This window comes from Sturnus vulgaris, chromosome 15 (assembly GCF_052056855.1).
Source record: "Sturnus vulgaris isolate bStuVul1 chromosome 15, bStuVul1.hap1, whole genome shotgun sequence".
NCBI lineage: Eukaryota > Metazoa > Chordata > Aves > Passeriformes > Sturnidae > Sturnus > Sturnus vulgaris.
In genome coordinates, this window is record NC_142257.1 from 8,403,427 (window position 1) to 8,424,387 (window position 20,961).

Here is a 20,961-nt window from a genome sequence, read left to right on the forward strand (position 1 = left end):
TCCACCAGGAGAGGCCAATGACATCCCTCAGACCAATAACAGAGAGGAAAAGCTGTGCAAAACCAAAGCTGAGGAGCAGCACCCCAGAGCTCAAGGACAGGTAGTCCAGCCAATAGTTTGATTATGGAAAACCAAACCATGTTGCACTAAATACTGAACAGTTAGACAATTTAACAAGTATTTGCTAATTGTGCTTCTGCATACAGATCCGCCCTAATTAAATGTAGCAGCCTTCACATTGCACATTTAACTAATAGTGTCTCATTATTTTGGTTGTTATTTTTTTCTTCTGTTTCAAGATTATTGTTAATTTTTTCTTTTTCTTGTACATCCCTTAATATCAAATTTATTACTTAATGTTATGACAATAGGATGTGATTTTTACATTTTCAAACAGAAAGAGACATGATCATGGACTTAATTAGTTCACAGTGATTTAATTAAAATTTGCAGAACAACAATGTACCTAATTAGAAACATAATAATTGTGCCAATGTACCTTTCCATCTTTGAAGGGACCATTAGTCATTGAGGTGGTATGTTTTGTAATTTAAGATCATCCTAATTTTCATTTTCTGACTAGTTAAGTACAGTCATCGTCATGTTCAGGTAATTGCTTTATTAAAGCTTAATTAAAGTTCCTGCAAAACTGACATCTACAAAGTTATTCTTCTTAATGTGTTGCTCACAAAAACATTAACTAATTACATCGAGCTCTTTACAGGGCTTACGTACCTCATAAGCTTAAGTCATTAGTACTTTAAAGAGCTTTGAAAACTCTGCCTGTAATAACCTATGGAAATGCTTTGTATTGTCACAATATTAAATAGAGCTGTTATACCCAGGAAACTTCTTTGTACAAAGTTATTATGTGAGAGATGGTGTACATTTTAAAACACCTGCATTTCAAGCAGCAACTAGAAAAAAAAAATCAGTGAAATCTTTGATAAACTTAAGCCTCTTAGAGTTCAAAGCTCACAAGAAAGGGTGATAATTTATAAAGTTTCCAGAAATACAAGCAAATTCTGCAAATTCAAAAAACACTAATTTTTCAGTTGCTGAAAACAGGGTACAGCAACTGAGTTCATACAGGTTACATCTGTGTTCAAATTTTGTCATGCAGAAGTTCTGAATTATTGGTGTAACTGAAGAATCCCATTGCTTAGAAGATTTAGTTTGTCATCTGAAAAACAAAACTAGAATAATAAAAACCCCACCACACACTACAGCCCAACAGGCTTATCAATTTCCACTTTAGCACTTGTGTGTGGAAGATGAAATAATCCAGATAAAGTTTTCAAGAACCAAAAAGGTGTAATGCCTAAAGGGTGCTGAGATTTTTTTAAAGCAGTACAACTCCCACACATGAAGCTAAATCAGCTTTAGAGCCATTGAAGTTCTCATTACCTTGTGTCTCCTATAGTTTAGGTGACACTTAAATCATTGTAGCACAAGATGTAGGCATGGTATTTTCATAATTTTTTACATTTTACCATTTGTCATTGTGCTGGAGATCAACACCACTGAAAGTTTTCCAATGGAAAAAGAAAAAGACAAAAGATTCCTTTGACTAGCCCTCAATAAATTAGTTGTGGGGATGAAGGGTTCCATGTCTTTGGTGGAACTGCAAGGCTTAGTTAAACATCCTGAACCTCTATCTACATCAACCAGTAAGCTCAAAAAATGAACTTTAGTTTATCTTCTGTTATTTTTTCCACTAGAACCCTTTTATTATTGATTTGGTTGACTTCCCCTGATTTTGTCAAGAAATTCTTGCCTCTAGGTCTCCAATGTTTCCTGAGAAACAGCTGGAATTATTCGAGGCTCAAATGGCTAAAATGAGAGCCTGTGAGATGTATATTTAGTGTGTGTGTGTATTTTCTTAATGTGAATTATTGGGCATTTATTGACACCCAAGTTTCATCTGCATTTGATCAGTCAGACACACTTCTGTTGTGTCTTTTCATTCATTTTTTTCCTCAGATAACAGTTCTAAGTATGGAAATGGCCAGGCCTGGTACAAACATTGCTGCTGTAGGATGGCCGCCCCAGGTCACCACTGAAACACTGTGATGCTGCTCTGGCAGGCCAGGAACAGGGACCACAAAGCCCTTCTCCCACCTCAGCCCCTCTGCACCTGCAGGAGAGGCCAAACCCACCTGCAGCCAGGATGGATCAACTGCTGCTGTGCCTGCGTGTCCCACCTGGCTGCCAGCAGCAAGGGAAGCCTGATACACAGCTTCAGACGAGTTTTTCCCCCTGAAACTTAGTGGCCTCTCTCCATTCTTTGTTTACAAGCTTTTAAGAATCTGCCCATTTGCCCAGCTCGTCACTGCAGGTTCCCAAGGCAGCAGAGCCAGGGATCAGCAAACACATCCCTGCACAAAGCAGCGCCCGCGCCCGAGTCCACCCTGCTGCATCCTCACAGTCAACACCAGAACATGACAGCACTGCAGGGCCACAGATAATACATGCCAACAGCACTGGCATGTGAAAGAAAATTTACTGAGAAAACTTTGATTTTAGTAACTTGAAGGCAAGAAAAAGGGATGGCATTGCTGAATTTTAACAGTGAGTTTGAGGGAAGCAGCATGTTCTTTTTGTAAAAGATACCAGAAACTCATGATCATTCCTGATCATAAAAATGTTATATTTTTAGGACACTAACATGTACTATTTTACTTTAATGCTTTCCCTAAAGTATTTTCAGCTCATTTACCAAAATTCACCTTCTAAAAAAAAATTAAAAATTGAATTTTGCTAGGACAGGAGCAATTGATAGTAAAACATACAATAAATGAAAATGAGACAAAGTTGTTTCAGAATAAATCTTTAAAAAATCTGCTTTATAAAAAACTCCAAAACCCAAAAAGGCAACTTATGGGAAGTGTCTGACAGTCAAACATGTCAGCACCAGGAAATGTTTCATGCCTTCATTGTAGCTGTCAGGCTTATATCATAATCACAATAACTTGGTGAATTTATAACATTGGCAGTATGTCTGATGAAAACCAGTTAGATCTTATGGCAGGAAATAGAGAAAGCCAAAAACCCATTCGGAGCTAATAAAGATGCAGGTAAGATGCACAGAAATGAGTTAATAGCATGACAGAACGTGAAATGAAATCTATTTAGTACAGAATGTCTTATGGACTCAGGAATTTGGACAGAAAAAGCTGTTTTTAAAATGAGTCCATCTTAACCACAAATACCAAAGCTAAATTACTGCAACACACACTCCAAGAGAGTATTAAAGAGTAACTTGTTTAACAGACAACATGTGGCCATTTTTCCTGCAGTCTGTGTGCACAGATGAGAGTTTCTGCTCTGATTTGCTCCTTCTGGCCATGCAAATCCTTGAGCCAGAACAGGAGAGTAGCTGAAACTACCAAGGCACGGCAGCATTTTAATATTTGTGTCCATTAATAAGTGCAGAATTCAAGATGCCCAGCTGAGAAAATAATGTATCTGTTACAACACAGCAGAGAGTTTTTTTGTCAAATAGCTTTATTTTCCTGTTTGTTTGGGGGTTTTTTTGTTTTTGTTTTTTTGTTTTGTTTTTTGTTTTTTCTTTGTGAAGGCTATTTTTGGATTTTAAAAGGTAGTTTTACTGGCTGTCAAACATTACTTTGCAGACATGAAGATAAGAGAACCTTAAGGGCATTCCCCAAAACATACTTTCTAGTGCCTGAAGTGCTGTTTCTGGGACATGTGTCCAAGGCATGGAAGGCTTTATTTGGTAATGGGAGATCTGGAATGCTGAATGGCTGTGAAGACATTTTCTTTTATTGAGTCAAGCCCTAAGGTGATCGTATTTTCAGTATAACAACGAGTCAATTTATCCCCACTGGGTTATGGGAATTTTTTTATGGTACCACATATTCTGCATCTGGCACACAAGCCTATTAAAACCACAGGCTAAATGAATTGTAATATGTCACCCATGCAGTCTAGGAAAAAAGTGACAAAAATAAATCTATCACTGAAGAATGATTCTGCTAAGTTCTTTTCTGATCTGGAGACCAAGTCTTGAAAAAAGGAACTATCCCCAAATCCTCTTGTTTAAACAAGCCAATCACATCAAACGGTATTTTTTTTTCAGTTGCATCATCAATATTAGAAGTGTTCTACTTCATTAAGTGAACAAGCTATTTAGAGAAACATGAATCAGGAAAGTCACAAGAATGTGATTCGGGATTCTGATTGGCTGTTGTCAGATATGGAAAAGCCTACATTTATCATCACTTTTTACTTGAAAACATATTCCTAGATTAGCAAAGAGTGCACTTTAACACTGTCTGATAACAAGAGGTATTTCAACCTCACTGCACATCCCGGCTGAGCAGTGCTGAGGAGAGCTGAGGCCCAGGCAGAGCTTACCTTGGTGGTGTAGGTGTGTCCATCGGAGCCGCACACAGCGCTGGAATGTGCCACGGGGCAGGGCTTGCACTTTATGTTGGCTGCTCCAGCCCAGTGCTTCTGGGCCAAGTTGCCTTTCTTTTGTCGAAGGCTGTAAAATAAGACACACCACGGTTTTTGAAAAGTTTGTATGTAACAGAAGAATTAAAGCTTCTCTGAATAAAAATGGATTTGCAGTACAGCATTAATTTAGAGTAATTTCAGTTGGAAAAGACCTCTAAGATCATCGAGTCCAACCATTAACCCAGCACTGCCAAGTCTACTAAACCATAATTTAAAGCAAGTAAATTAAATACAGCTCCTAACAATGCTTTTATAATAAGGCACATTACAGCAGGCAATTTAAAAAGTCAAATTGGTAGGCAGCCCTAGATTTACAACACTTGGTGGTTTCATTTAGATTTATAACTAAAAATGATTTCACTTCAGAATACAGCATTTCTTGAGGTACACAGCATTACTGGTGATGCAGGCAACATTACACCAGGTTGTACTTAGAGACATTTCCATCACGCCTTCTCAGAGCTGCCAAACTAGTGCTAAGGTAGCAATGATTTTAAAACAAAATCCTTCAAAAACATTGCAATTTATACTGTGCTTATAAGAATGTATAGAATCACTAAACACTTTTGTCACTGTAGGGGCAGGAGCTCTTTTGACACACCAGCTACTGAACAATCAGCTGAGGTTCTCAGATCAATCACAGTCCCCCCAGGAATGCCATAAAGTCACAGAGAGCATCTCCAAATCCTCCAATGTGTGACCCTGGGGAGTGACTGCAGTTGTGTTCAAGTCATAGAATTGCATTAAAAATGTCTATGAAGAAAGACATCTGCTCCAAAAACTTATTGCAAAACGTGCCATTGATTCTAACGGCTCATTTTCCTGTCATAATGAACTACTTGACTGATAGGACATTAAGTAATTATCACCAGCCTAATGTTGTAAGCTGATTAAAAGTTCGCTTTAGAACCCCCAATCCAGTGTTACAATGCAGATTCATTTTAGTCGTGTGTACTTGTCTTTCACTTGAAAGCATTTACAAGGGAAGGCAAAGCATTGCAGCAGCTTTGCTGGAGACTGGTAAGAAAAATAGCTGCCATCTGTTCTTGTACCACAGGAAAAAAAAGATATAACAGTTCAGCTAGAAATGCATTTCAATGTGCTGCTAAATGACTTTATCACAGTTTTAGAAAAATACATACAGATATTTTTTAAAGCAATTTCACTACAGCTTGCAATTTGCTACACAATACCAACTCTGATGTAATGACACATTCAGCTGCTAAATAATATAAATTCTATTCTTTCATCTCAGTCCTAGATTTCCTCAAGTCTAACCTTTGCCAGAGATGAATAGTACTATTAAGAAGATTGGGTCTACAGAAGGAATCCAATCATGATAAAATAAACTATGAAAATAGAAACCGAGTATTTAAGACTAATTTCTCTTGTTCTTTCGAAGAAGTCTCCTTAATGCAGAGAGCAGCACTTCCTGTTTCAGGTGCATTCTGCCTCACAAAGGTACAATACACCAGGTGCTAAATGCTGTGGATAGGTGGTTACTCGCCTCTGAATCCCCTAAAGCAGCTCTGTGGATCTATCTCTTATGCTGAGGCTGTACAAACTGTTTATTTAAGTTTTCCACAGTAACTGATTTCTCTGCAGCCCCCAACCATGCTTTGTTATCAAATGTAATGATTATCTTATTTTCTTGAGCTTTTCGGATTACAGGAATGACTTTTTTTCAGCTTGACAAGAAAATTTCCTCATTTACTTTACTTACAGCCCTACGCTTCTGGAAATGCACAAATTCAGGGTCAAAAATATGTGTGAATATCATATTGTAGATACTGATGAGCAGTCCGGAGACAAATATGAAAGGAGCTGTGCTTTTCCTCTGGAGACTGTAGAAGTCTATAGCATAAAGCAGACTTTTCACTGACTTTAGCTTCCATGATTTCAAAAGATAGATCCTTTGCTATACATAAAATTGTTAAGAAGAACATTTTAGGATTAGTTATAGAAAAACAGCCAAATGCTGAAATGCTAAACTGGAAGTGTGTGATTTAGTGTCATCATCATCAAAGCTATCAGCTACGAAGCGTGGAGGATGGAGAGGAGTGAGTGAACTAACGAGCACCTCATCAAAATTAAATATATTGCAGTTCTTAGCTAGACTGATGCCTAAAAAAATCAAAGGTCTGAGTGCCAAGTATGAAACACATTGTACAGCATTTGACCTCTACATCAAGTATTCTACACTATAGCATTAAAAGAAAAGTCCACTCAGAAGAGAGCTGCTTGTCCACCTCTGCACAGCCTTACACCCCCTTGCTCTTAATTTATTTATTCCTTCTTTGATCCCTTCAAGATTCATACTGCAAAGCCAATTCCTATTGGAAAATACTTCTGGACCTGATGATGTTTTTCACTCTCCCATCATTGCTTAAAAAAATAAAATAAAAAAAAAAAAAAAAAGAAAAAAGTAATTAAATTTGATTGTTTCAAGCTATTCCAGCAGCTCATCGAGCCTGGTGGCCCTTTCCATCACTTTACTGAGAGTATAAAGAACATGCACAGCCTTAGGCCTGAGCTCTGTTCTCAGAGCAGCTGCCTGGAAGACAACACCAAGCCTGGTGCCTCGCCTCAGCTGGGGACCAGAACGGTTTCACCTGCACACAATGAAGGAAATATTTACTCTTCCTAACCCCCACATTCATCTTCAAGATCTTCCGTTGATAATAAAAGGAAGTTTATTCTCTGAAAGAATGATGCTTAATAACAAGAATTTACAATGGAGTAGATCTCAAAGCATTTCATTATTTTGAAACAAAAATGAAACAATTTTAGTAGCACTTCATATAATGTGTGTAATGAGGCAGGGAATGCTTCAAGAAATCTGCAGCTCCCTCATTCCTGCAGGTACATGGAACTGGTAGCACAGCAGCCATTTTTGTTGCAAGAAACAGTGTGGCTTTCAAAAAGTAATATATTCTTTTCAAGCTGCATGTTTTTCCAAAACAATAGTGTAAAGTGCCACTGTATTTGAAGCAAGCAGAAAGTAATTTTTGTCAGCTTGGCCAAGTGAGCAACAGCTGAAAGTTTTAACTGGATACCCAGGTTCTACATCCCCACCAAAAACACAGCTGAGCACCTATCTTGTAAAAGGAACATCTATTTTCCAAAAACAAACATGCATTTTTCTGCAGTCATATTTTGAGAGGCTGGATAGGAGTTTTGGAAGCTTTTCAATCCTATAACTCCTAACAACATATCAAACATACAAACAAACAAATTAAAACCTAGACAAGAACACTGGCTGCCATAAGCAGCCAGCCAGCAAATCCCCTCTCAATAGAAGTGCATATTCACATACTCTGGGAATGCTCTGCTATGCTAATCATCTTGGTTTAGAATGAATGTATCAGGAGCAAGCCAGGCCAAAGCAAATTAGGCCCTTTTTAATTTTTTTTTCCTTCTTTTCTGACAACCAACTTTAATCCTGCTTTAAGACTCAGAGCGGAAAGGATCTACTACTATTTTCACTATTCCAGAAGCTGGAACACATGAATGTTTTGGCCAAGTATTAAGACTTACAGGCAAACCCTGCCTGCTTTTGCTTTGCAGACTGGTGAACCAATGCACCAAAAGACAAAGAAGAATTATGGAGTTGGTAAGTTTTATAGAATTCAGCTTCTTTGTATTTTATCACATAAAGAAATTTGAGCAGTTTAAAGCATTCACAGTCAGACAGGGAGAATATACAGTGACTCAAGTTCATTACTCTTTACACAGACACACTGTGTACCACACACTGTGACAATCCAGGGAGCTGACAGCTGCTTGGCTTGCACAGGAGCAGGGAGAGTGCCTGAGGCTCTGCAGATGTCACCAGCCAGATGCCAGGATGGTACATGGCAGCCTGGGGCAGCCAGAGCCCCAAAGCCACAGACACCTGCACTTCAGCACTCAGCTTCCAAGCACAAAGCCTTGGCCACGCAAAAAGGACCTCAGAAGCTTGAGGAAAAGTGGTTCCACTCAAGATTTTATGGCTTATGGCTTCCAGGTGTGCCCTGGAGAACCAGAAGCTGAGCCCCCGCTGGGCACAGCTGGCAGCCCCAAGGATGGGAATCACCCAGCCCTGTCCAGCCTGGCTGGGAGCGTCAGTTCTGGGCACTGAGACCCTGCTTGGGAGTTCAAACTCTGCCTTTGACTCACCAAATTTGTCAAATAAAACATTTTAAACTGACTCAGATTAAAAAAAAAAGCAAAAAACAACAGCAACAAAACTCAAAAATGCAAAGCCTTAATTACTGACCAACCCTTGACTGGATGACATAGGCTGAACTATTTAGACAATCTCTGTACCTTTCTCATAACAATTTTCTCAAGAACAATATTGAAGAGCATGTATCGAAACAACCTCTGACAAAGCCAGGGCTCAAAATAAACGTATTTGCAGGAACAAAAAAAATGTTTTGCTTCTTTACATTTACAGTTTGATTTATTTACATTTAATTTTATGTTTGACATATGTTCAGACTTTTCATTAAGAAGAAAATGTACAACATCGAGGGTCTGTTACTTGGATTCAAGATCAGTTACTCCCAAATGCACCTACAGTAAATTAGCAGATTAAGCATCGACCGGTTTAATGAAACCACAAATCAGTTTCCTTTGGCAGGCTGTTGTTTTTAAAGCCCTGAAAAACTTTCAGGATGAAGCAGACAGTAAATAGAAGTTTCTCCTTAGGACTTTAGAACTTATTTGGTAATTTTATTGGACAAGTAAAAGACATTTTACCCAAAGGAGTTTTTGTTAGGTGAGTTTTCAAAGGTCTGCTGCAAATAACAGCAGAAAGTTATTCAAAAATCCCAACAAATAAGTTACACAATGTCTTCTGACAGAAAGTATCAGATAAACAAATAGTGAGATTGGTACTGTCTCTTCTTGTTCTTCAACTTTTTGTTTCAGTGATGTTACACAACCATAGAATTTGGTTCAATTCATGTTGCAAATCACACCTACCGTGTTTTCTGGGCTTAAAATCATACAACTACTTATTTCAGGTCCTATTTTGAAGTATTGAGCTGGTTGGGATTTTTATTTATAGAACAGGCCTTATGTACAAAATACTGATGTGACAAAACCAAATTATTTCATGGAGATAAACTGGGGTTATTGAACTTTGACATTGCTACTCCTATATGGGCTGATGGCAGCAAAGTCCATCTCTTCCCAACAGCCTCTTCTAGAGACTTCTTCTGTGAAGCAAGAGCCATGTCACCATCCTCAGGGTTTTCAGGTTCCCTGGAAGGCAGGTTCGAGCTAGGCACCCACAAGAGGGCCCACTCACTGCAAGGATTCTCCAACTAAACCTGTCTTTGGGGGTCTGTGAATTGTGTACTGGAGTTTTCAATTATGGATCTCACAGGGACATTCCTCAAGATTAGGATTAACTTCATCCATCCTTTTTTCTTTCTGGACCTCAAATCAAACAAAAATTCCTAAATCACAAAGAACTATTTAAAACTCTACTAAAACAATACTGAAAAATTCAATGCACCAGAGCTGGTATTAGAAGCTGGAAGGAGCTCTAACAGCAGACTTGAATGGCTTCCTGAAGCTGGAACGATTCACTGTGGGAACAGTTTAACATGTACTGTCTGTGCCTTCTCCATGCCTCCATGCATAGTTTGTTCATGTCCCCCTGAAGGAAGCTTATCACACTGAAGATAAAGCCAGCAGTGCCTGTCTGCTTTTATCTTTCTTTTGCATAAGTTGTTTCTCTTGTTCTCGTGGAAAAGAATGACAAACCTGAAATTTGCCAGTATAAATGGCAATGTTCTCTCTTTGTATCATTTTGGTATTTTGTTAGAGTTAAGAGCTTGGCCTCATTTCTAGAACCTTTCATATTTTTCACAAGAGCTGTGTATACCTTCATTCACTACCAGTCAGGATTTGTGAAGAAAACAGTCTACATATGTTACCTTGAAAAAAAGAAAGGTACTATGCTATTGAATCTGATATAGACTCTTTATTTAATACAAACACTGTAAAATGAGAACAGACATGATTACAGCAATTTCCCTACCTGAGTTTTACACTTTAAGATACAAAGTGTAATAACATGCAGCCTTGCATTTCAGCATCATCCCACTGTACTATGTACCACTTTTCCTGATTTCAATATTCAAAGAAATAACTTCACCTAACTGATTTTACTTTTTCTTGCTGCCTTCTTATCTCTTTCCCGGCAGATCTGGCTTAAAAGAGCCGTAAGAAATAAAAAAGCCATTGCTCACTGGTAGATGTGCAAAGGTTTTAATGGGGCTTGGTGATGGCTGGGGTCTCTTCTTGCAGAATGAAACTCGTTCAAGACTGGCCCCCCACAGTAAATGGATCCTCTACTTACTTGCTATTCTTTCAAACAATGACATTGATGAGATTTTATTAGGAATTAAGCCTGTTCCAGAGAGAACCAATAGCCAGTGGAGTGTTCCCAGAAAGCAGTGGGTACCCAGCAGACAGAGATGACAAATGTATGGAAGAGTTAAAGCAAAAATCTCAAGTGTTGAAGTGAAGGTGTACCAGGTGTCATCCCAGTGAAATGAAAAATACGTATTTCCAAGGGAAGAGGAAGAGCCAAGCCTCTATTGTACCGACAGTAAGAAGACGTTATAAAATAAGCACAGAGGAAACAACATTCCAGAAGGAACTTGTCAGCTGGATGTAGGGAAGGGTGAAAGATGTTGTATAGTGTGTGATTTCCAAGAACACCCCCTGATATATCTTGCAGGGTAAATGCCCTGGATCTTGCATGGATCCCACTAGGTCCAGCTGGCAACCAACTCTGGAAAGAGAATAAAGGGCCTGGGGGCCCAGGGTCCTCAGGGCTATTGGTTCTGCAAGATGAACGAATCTTTTTATTTTTTAACTTTCTCTGTGTTTTAAAGCAAGAAATTACTTGGAACAGCTGACACAGATTCTGAGGGCCTAGAAGGCCAGGAAATCTCTAGTAAGTTTGATTGAGGTGATGCAGCTGCTGCAGGTGACTTTTGAGATCCAGCAAAAGCAGTCAGAGAACATCAAATGCAACCGCTTGAGGAGATCTACTCAGAAAGCAGCAAGATCTATGTCTCAACAGATATAATATGTCATTTAAACATGGATACTCTTAAACTGCCAGGACTCACTCTGCACAGTATCAGGGTCTCAGTACAAGTATCTTTCCGAAATGTTAGTTCTGGCTTTACTTATGCCTGGACTAAAAATGATAAGGTTGTTTATTAAGGCCAGAAGAAGCAGCATATTATAGAAGCACAGGCATTTCTGCCTTTGAGCACTTTAATACATAAAAATGGTGTTTTAAAGTTCCACTTACAGTCTTAGCTAACAGATTATTGTGCTTATAGGCAATTCATTTTTTAATCTAAATTCGAAATGATTTTCAACTTTTAGACCTAATACATATGCTCAACAGCTGCACAGGTATGAAAACAGGCAAAGTACACAAAAGAAAAGAAGCAAACCAAAAAATCCACACAAACATAAAATCCCAGTGTTCTTAAAAGTCATTGTGCTCTCCTGAATAAATAACACAGCTTCTAAACTCTGCCTGTTCTCATGAATTTTCATAAGAGAATTATTTTCTTTTTCATCGTTATTTTTCCACTGACATAAAAAGGAATCTCAGACACCAAACTATGTAAAAATAAAATGAAGTGCCTTGAATTTCAAAGGAGGAGAGGAGATAGCAGGAAGTTTGTAATTAAAGCTGAAATCTTATTCACCACTCTGCAGTTTGCAGTAATCTCCAGTTGTGGATTTCACATGCTGGATGAGATGCAAGAACTTGGCACCAAGCGCTTAAAGGTGAAGTGTGCAGCAAATTTGGCACTATTTTTTGGCATTGGCCCTCCTTCTTTCCTTCTAGGACAGCTTATTGGTTTTTCCTCCATTACCAAAGAAGAATATATTTTAAAAGGATAAAGGAAGCTTTTCTCTGCCCGGGATCTGATTACCTTGATATGAAAATAATGCATTGATCAGGTCTGCCTCCTCCTGCTGGCAGAACTTGCCAAGATCTCCAAGGAAGCTAAATTGCTGCTGGTGCGTGAGATTAACCTGAGCTGTCAGGCAGTTTGGGAAGGAAAGCTGATCCTCCCTTACTATGCCCAGTTCCATACAATCAGACGTTCAAAATTGTTTTCACCAAACCTGGCAGAGCAGTCATTTCCCACCATTTCTCTGCTCCAGCTCGTATTTCTAGTGCCAGTGTTGAACCCTGCATAACCAGAGCTGTGCAAACACAGGTGCAGGTTACTTAGTAAGGCTAAAATTCAAGGCAGATTTCTTGCCAGCATTTAATAAAACTTTAAAGCCCCAGCATGACCGATGAATCTCCCAGAAGCCGAGGACAGAATAGCTTTAAAACCAACCTCAGTCTTGGCCAAATGCAGAGGCCTGTGAAGTTTAGCACCATCAAAGCTCTGATGTCTCATGTCTCCCCAGACATTGAGCAGTTTGGCAGAATGGAACTGATGAAACAAACAAATGGCTGAAAGAGGTGACAGACCCACCCTGGGGTCTTGCTCAGCTCCATGTCCTTCAGTTCAGTTTATAACTCAGCCTTATTTATTCCATCATGTGCAACACACCCCTTAATTCTACATTCCAAAAAGTTCTACTGCCCAAAATGTGAGAGTTTGGTTGTTTTTTTCCTTTTTTCTGAAGCAAACAAGTTCAGAAATCTTATTGTTATTTTGCAGCTACAAGGGAGAAAATCATCATCGTCCCCCCAAAGCATCCTCAGACAGCTCAGCTTTGTTCTGCTTCATTATGTTGCTTTTGCTTATCCTAAGGCAAATAACATGCAATCCTCAGGAAAAAAAATAAATTTGCTGGTAAGGACGAGAAAGGAAATGAATTTTAAAAATATAGTAAAAATTATTGCCCTTAAGGCACTAAATCAAATGTTTCTGTTTAAAAATGACTGCACAGTGCTCCTGTTCTGTGAATCCTTGGCGCCATGGTTCAAACAATCAGTTACAAGCTGTGCTAGCAAAATATTTGCCCCTTCTGACACATTTTATTATGAGATAAGCTTATTAAATTCTCAAGAAAGCTACAACAGATTAAGCTGCTGAGGATTTTTACAATTAGCATTGATTACCTAAGAATTCATGTGTGATTTCTGAATAGAATTGGCTTGTCAAACAACAGACAATTAAAAAAAATCAATCCCAAAGCCACCTCCAGAGTGTAGTCAAAATCCACTATTCAAGGTAGGTTCAGGGAAATAATCAGAATGCAGCTTCCTGTATCAGAATAAAATGAATGTTAGTGAAGCACATGCAAACTAAACCAGTTATAAATACTATAAGGAGCTGAGTAATTTTAAAATCCCATTCTTTTTAGCATCTAAATAGGCTAATGCCCCTGTTGCTTATTCAGCACTGCAGATTTATAGAGCTCAGTACTATGAATGTCAAAACATTCTGCTGAATTTCTCACCGTATTCATTGCTGTTTGTCTAGTTATTGGATGCTGGAGATGGAGCTCATAATATCTATACCATTCCCAGCTTCTCAGATGAGGCCATCAGAAGCATTAACCCATCTTATATCAGGCTGTGTCTTAATGAAAGGTGACTACAGCTTCAGGAAGGTCCCAAATGATAGACAGGATTTACATAATCACATTAATTTATGATACAAACTGAATGCACATGATCCAGTGTAGGGACAGCACACAGTGAAACACACCTTTGGGTAAAATCTGAAGATGAATTCAATTGACATACTTGCAGAAACTGCAAGATACACATTTCATTTAAGGTCTCACTTTGCTGTGACCTTGAATCATGAAAGCCCAGCACCCGTACATTACAAACCATTGCTTCTTCCCATATTCTTTGGCCATGTAGCTCCACAGGCCCCTCTACCATGGAGGTTAAGGTGCTGTTAAAAGGCAATGTAGCAACTCATTTATACTTTTGATAGTTTCAGCATTTTATAGCTGCTTCTTCAAAAGCTGATTTTACAGTGTGAGAAAGTAAGACTCAATCAGTGGCATATTTAGACAGAAAGCATAATATTACCTGGGACTCCAACATGTTTTGTTAAAAAAAAACCAAAACAACAACAAACTTTGCTGCTGAGTTATTACACGGGAACCAGTTTTGGGTGTTGTTGGCTTAAGATGTGTCACCTTTCTTTCCATCACTTCTATCCACCCAAATTTCACTTCAGCTATTCACTACTGATTCCTTGGACTCCATTCTTATTCTTTCCACAGGTTCTCTGCTGCTGTGGTAGCCTTCTAGGGACTGCACTAATTCTTTACCACTGTAAATTAATGCTATTATTTTTCCCCAAATGTTGTTGCATTTCTTCAGAAAACACTTTACTTTTCTCAAATCCTACAAACTCTGGTCTATCTTCTGCCTGACTGCCTTAGCTGAATTTCTCCTCTAGCGCAGTTTTCCCAAGATCTGGTCAGGTATTTTAAGGACAATTTTATAAAATTGTGATAAAATGTCCTTTCTTACTCACTGTTGTATTTAAACATTTTGATTCCAGTCTTTCAGCCTGACTACTTTGCCTGACCTCCTCCCTCTCACTCTCCTTTTCCTCATACTTTTCCTCTCCTACTTCTGAAACTTTCTTCTGGTTCATTCAACCTCAAAAATGAGGCCCTTTGGAGAAGCAGTTATTTCTTCATCTACTCCTGCCTGTTCTTTTCCTCTCTGCTAGGATGTATCATATTAAGTATTATATTCTCTCTAAATGGTATCTCAATGTCATTTTGATGCTTTACCTGTAATAGTTTAGTCTTCTCACCCTTCTACACTTGAGTCCTTGGAAGTCTGAGAAACTTTATAGGTCTCCTCTCTGGTTTATCCTTCTACCACTTTGCACTACTATTGCCATTTCCTCTGAGGAACATCTTGTCCACATTAGAAGCTCACTATGTCAAGACCAAATATCCTGTATTTCTTCTCACATCATCTTCTTCCTTTTTCAGCTGCTGTTTCCCTGTCATCACATTTGTTATCTGGACTTGTTTTTTAACCATATCCTCTTTCCCTGCTGCAAACCAGAGCATATTATCTTTCTGTTTTTCACAATGCCCAAATGGAAATCATGAATTTAACTATGTCCTATATCTTCCTAAAATTCTTTCAGATTATCTAAGCAATCATTCTTCCATTTCATTTATTTACAATCTATTCTTCTTTTATTTTTAGTCTGTACGCTACTTAGAGTAGTGTACAATGTAGAAAAATGTACTTTAACATTTAGGGCTAATTAGTAAATAATACTTTTGGTGAGAGCAAGACATATTTGCAAAGGTAAAATACAAAATATGAGTCTGCTTTTTTCCAGAGCTGAAAACTAATTTACATGCTCTGAGATACCTTCTTCATGAGCCCTTTTCCTTCTATCTGAAGGAAGCCAGAAGCTGGTTAAATCTTCCTCTGAGGGTTGTATGACAGCAGCTGTAAGGCTGGCTTTTTTATTGATAACTGCTTCAGATTCACGCTCTACTAATCCTCATTTTTTCTCCACCTTTTGGAATTTAGCAGAGAGCCCTCTAAACACTGAATATTAGCAACACTGAAACTTCAGCTTGTATTTCCTGACAAGCATCTGCAGCCAGTTTATCTCATCTTGATGGTGATCCTGAGGTGTCAGTGTCAGAGCAGTTCTCTCCTTGGCTGTGAGGAGAGCAGGATTTCCATTTCAGCACTCACATTTCTGCTGCACAGGGCTGGGTGAAACTCATTATGAAATGAAAAAGCTCTCATTTTGTTTCATCCATATGAGTTTCTAAAAGGACTATGAACCTGTTACACAGGCAGGCAGCTGGCTCAGAATGAAGCAAAAATTTCTGAACCAACGAAGGAACTAATTAACAAAACCCCCAGACTTCTGAGCTAAGATGAAGTGTTGTTGCAAATGAAAAATTTATACACAGATAAAACATAGAGGCTCAAGAAATTAACTATGGATGAGGTGCTAAGCAGGAATGACCGTGGTGTAATTCAGCTTGGCAGTCTTGGGCTCTGGGTAAACTGGGGTAGCTAAGACTACAAAAATCTGTCAAAGGACTTGAAAGACATTTAAAGTTGTCCAGAATAGTGGCACACACATTACAACATAGGGCAATGAATAATGGACAGAATAATTTATGCAACAAAACTATAAAGTGTCCTTTTTGTTCAACATGAAACCATCTATTTAAATGCCAATAAGGTACAAATTCAGAATTTATAAAAAAGAGGAAAGAAGAAGCAGAGGATGTCTAAGTTTCCTGTATTTCTATCTACTGAATTGCAAGGCAAGGGACTGGATGCAAGACTAGAGGAGCAGGTTTGAGTCATTTCATTAATGTTTTCATTTCTTTTTAACCAACTCTGTTCACCTGACTCATTAAACAAATGAACAAAAAACTCACATTATGTTTTATTACTAAGGTTAATTAGTTTTCCACAGTTGAGGATCACTGATTGTAACAACCAACTAATCAGAATGGGTTTTTTTGTTTTATAAAAGAAGATAAAAGAAGATGGATTGCATGGTGATCAAAGCTAGAGGCCAGATAAATCAGTGAAGCAAAATTCCCAACTCTCACTCCCCATACATATTAAAGAATATTTTCCTAGATATTATCATAATAAAGCTGACAGTCGCAGTTGCAATAACAAAACTAAGCAGACTCTATTGTTTCTTACTAATATTAGTAAGCAAAAAAAATTTGAAAGGCTCAAAATTTTTGCTAGTGAAAGGAGAAAAAATAAGGTGAATTAGAAGAAAAATTGACAAAATTGCAAGAGAATCTGAAGTCATAAGGCTACAATCTGCATTGGTGACAGGCTGAATGTTAATTCTAAACAAAATATGTTAAATTTGAATGCGAACAATGTTAATAAAAAGTTTGCAAAGATTTACTTGCAGAAGTGACATAACTTCAATACCTGAAATATGTTCAGCAAGACCTTTACGAAACTATTTTTTTCTAGTAGAGCTGCTACTTGAAAAATTCAGAGATTATTGATTCAGTCTAGGTCAGAACGGTGGCTGTATCAGAAAACTCTTCTAATCCAAACTCTTGTAACTGTCCTTCCATGCCCCCCTTAAAAAAATTGGCTGCACAATAGTTTAGGTTCCAAGGACAAATAAAAATACAGTGAAAATAATTGAGATTTCAATGAAATGCACAGCATGTTTTAGCCCTTGGATGTATTTTTCTTTTTCGGAAAATTAACATAGTTTTGAAATTTGACACAGTTGTAAAAGACCCTCTAGGTACAAAACTGTTCTTTATTTTAAAACTGCATGACATTGTATAGGAGAATGTTCATTCAGATGTGTGAGATAACATAAGCCCTCACTAAGGGAGAAAATAATTTATTTTCAAAGTGAAGACCTAGAGAGGAGAAAAACACAGTGACTGTCAGAGAATGTTTATTTCATGACAAGTTTTGCTGCTGGAGTTAAAGTAAAATGTAAATGAAACACTGCAGTAATTAGTGATCACATCACTAAGTGTTCACAAGATTTGTGAGCTTTTTCTCTTCCTGAATCCTGCAGGTGTAGTAGCAAGTCCTCAGAACACTCTGAAACATCTACTTTCCCTGGAAAAGTATGCAGAGATAATGACAGAAATTGCCTAATCTTCATAGGCACAGAAAAAAAGATAAGTTGAGGGCTATTGGGAAAGTCTACTTTGCAATATTATTACTTATTAAAGATACTGTCCCAAGAAATGGAAAAGGAAGGAGACCAGGGATGTTTTTTTAGTAGTTGGCATTCATTAGAAACCAGTGAAGACCTAGGTAAAGGATTTCATCTTTCACAAATCATAATACAGTGTGTATAATAGCTATTGTTTTAGAAATAAAACATGAAAGCAGCAATGCTGGATCTCTTCCAAATAATGAAATGAGGAGAATAAAATCTCTCAACACTTTTCCAGAAGCAATTTTATACTCTATCTCCAGAGATAATAATGAAAGATAATGTTTTATTTTCTCTAGATGCAAATGATAGTTAAATACTTGAGCCAATTGGAGCTGTCTATATGCTACTGACTCTCTTCACAAGCTTGACATGAAATAAATTTGTCACTCCATGAAGAAGGGAGGTGATGACAGCACCATTCTGATTTGACTGACTTCTCAAAGGTGTGCTGGAAAGTCATGGGAGTGGTTTTTATTTACAACAGCAGTAGAGACTCAGTAAATCCTGAGTGTCAGCTGAAGCTATAACCATCAGGGTGAATTTGGCATAATTAATGAAGAGATCAAATCTCTTCTACAGTTAACACCAAAGGAAATGAATAAAACCTCCAGACTTTCAGGGAAAGAGAAGTCAATAACCACTCAGCAGAAAATCCAGAAGAATATTCTACCTGAGTGGCAAGGTTTGAACCTCTCTTTTTCACATTCTACATTCAAGGTCTCTTTGTCATCCTACTCACATTTCTGAGGTGAGAGACTCTCTTGTCAAGAACTATTCTTTACATTGCTAGAAAATGTTTTGTTGAATTGACAGGAAAACCATTTTCTCAGAACATATCTACTCAATGCTTAAAGCTGAAAGCTTGTTTTCATTTTGAGTTTATTTCTATTTCCACTTTCTCAAAATGTTCAATGTTAAAAAAAGTCTCAGCAGGGAGTCGAGTGCAAACTGAGCAAAAGCTACACAGATAATTCTACAAAGTTAAGAGCTAATCCAAGAATAATAAAACCTCCACAGTTTTAGGTACTTTATCTAATTGCAATATTTGATTTCACAGAGGTGGCAATTTTACACTGACTGCAGTGACTGCAGTGCAAGATTTCAACTTTTTTTTTTTTTTAACTACTAGTTGGAGTAGGAAATAACTCTACAGAATGTGCCAGAAATTGTCTTTTTTTTTTTTAATTGCAGTTACTGAACATTCTGTATTTACTTGCAATGAATCTCTTAGGATTTCATTGTGAAAATAGAGAACATAAATGCAATAATTGATAACGAAATGAAGGCTTGATAATTCTCTCTTAACTAATTTGAAAAGTTGTTAATCTTCCTGCCCCTACTGTTTCACAAATGTTTAATAACACAGATCTGTAGAAATATTTCATGATAATTATGCTCCATTAATGTAATTGAATCTATCATGATATATTTCCTATTTATTTATTTATTTTAGACAGCTCTATTCTGCAGCTGATTAAGCAGCTTAGAATGAATATACAGATAAAAGACATCATAGAATAGTTTCAGTTGGAAGATACCTTTAAAACATCATCGAGTCCAGCCCCCTGCAAGGAGCAGGAATATTTTCCTCATGTCCGTGATTTTTCCTGCCCCATCTCTCAAGATGTAGATGCTGCTCATGGCAATTAAATTATCATATATTACAAGATTGCTTTAAACCTTGAAATAGAAGCATTATTCTTTCCTAAGTGTGCTAAGGTATTACTCTTTGTGCCTAAAAGGTGAATGGCTCAGTGTCACCTTTCTACAGTAATTTGGGAGTAGAACAGTGATACCTGAGCAAACACATTTAAAGAAGCAAAATATTTTGGGTTGATTTCTAATCATGTTTAATACTGCCTAAATGCAGAGCTTTGAACAGACTGTACTTTGGTGGCCCATGTCCATAAAAAATGTCATCTGTGGTTCACTGGTTAAAGTAATGTGATACCAAATTACTAAATTGAAAATCTGTAGGTAGAACTCTTGATGAGCTCTGGCAGAGCACTAAGGAGGCAATCATAAGCTTGTTAATGAAAAGAGAATGATAGAAATTGAATTATTAAGCAGGAAGTAATAAATTAAAAATTAATTTTGATAACATAACATGCACCAAATAAGAAAACGATTGATGCAAGAAGCTCCTTTTTATTGTTTTCATGTGCTATTTCTTTCAAAAGAGTGCCATTAGATGGAACTGCATGGCACTGAAAAGGATCAAACACCAAAGGCTATCTTTTTCAATTTCATATTTTAGCTGACATTCATGTCTTTGTTGTTAATCTAGTTTGGAACTGGCAAACCTCTGTGGAAATGTCTTCACAGTGTAAATTTTTTGCAAACTTTAACTCAAAAATGAAAGCTTGTTGATGAATTCCTTAGGGTGGTCTTGGATATGGTTTCATCATTTTCCTAGTGAAGTTTTGTGCCTGAAATGAAGGATGTTGAAGGAGATGTGAAATTTAGCAGAACTCTGCTGGAAACCACTCTCAGCTTTGGAGGAGCCAAAGCTTCCCCCCCAGCAGAGCCCTACACGTGGGTAGGAAGCTGTGAACACTCAAAGCAAGAGGTGCAGAAGAGTCTGACCCAACTGATCAGAATTTCAGCCTGTTGTTATTGGTGCCTTTCACTGCCAGGGAAAGGCTGTAGAAGCAATAACTGGCAAATCTCAGCAGTGCAAAGGTAAAATACAGAACTGTTTTGCAAACAATAAAGATCAGTTTTTAGTTGGTTTAGAAGCTGTGTGTATTGAGTCTGCATCGCATGGAAGACACAAGTAAGTTGTAAAAGC

The 20,961-nt window shown here is 37.7% G+C and overlaps 1 protein-coding gene across 1 annotated transcript in view; it reads right to left on the reverse strand.

The window, feature by feature from the left end:
* The window catches only part of SPOCK1 (SPARC (osteonectin), cwcv and kazal like domains proteoglycan 1), a 277,014-nt gene that overhangs the window by 86,399 nt on the left and 169,654 nt on the right, over positions 1–20,961 (reverse strand). The window contains exon 5 of the mRNA XM_014883430.2: positions 4,381–4,510. Coding sequence (XP_014738916.1) covers positions 4,381–4,510 — 130 coding nt within the window. The remainder of the gene's footprint in view (positions 1–4,380; positions 4,511–20,961) is intronic.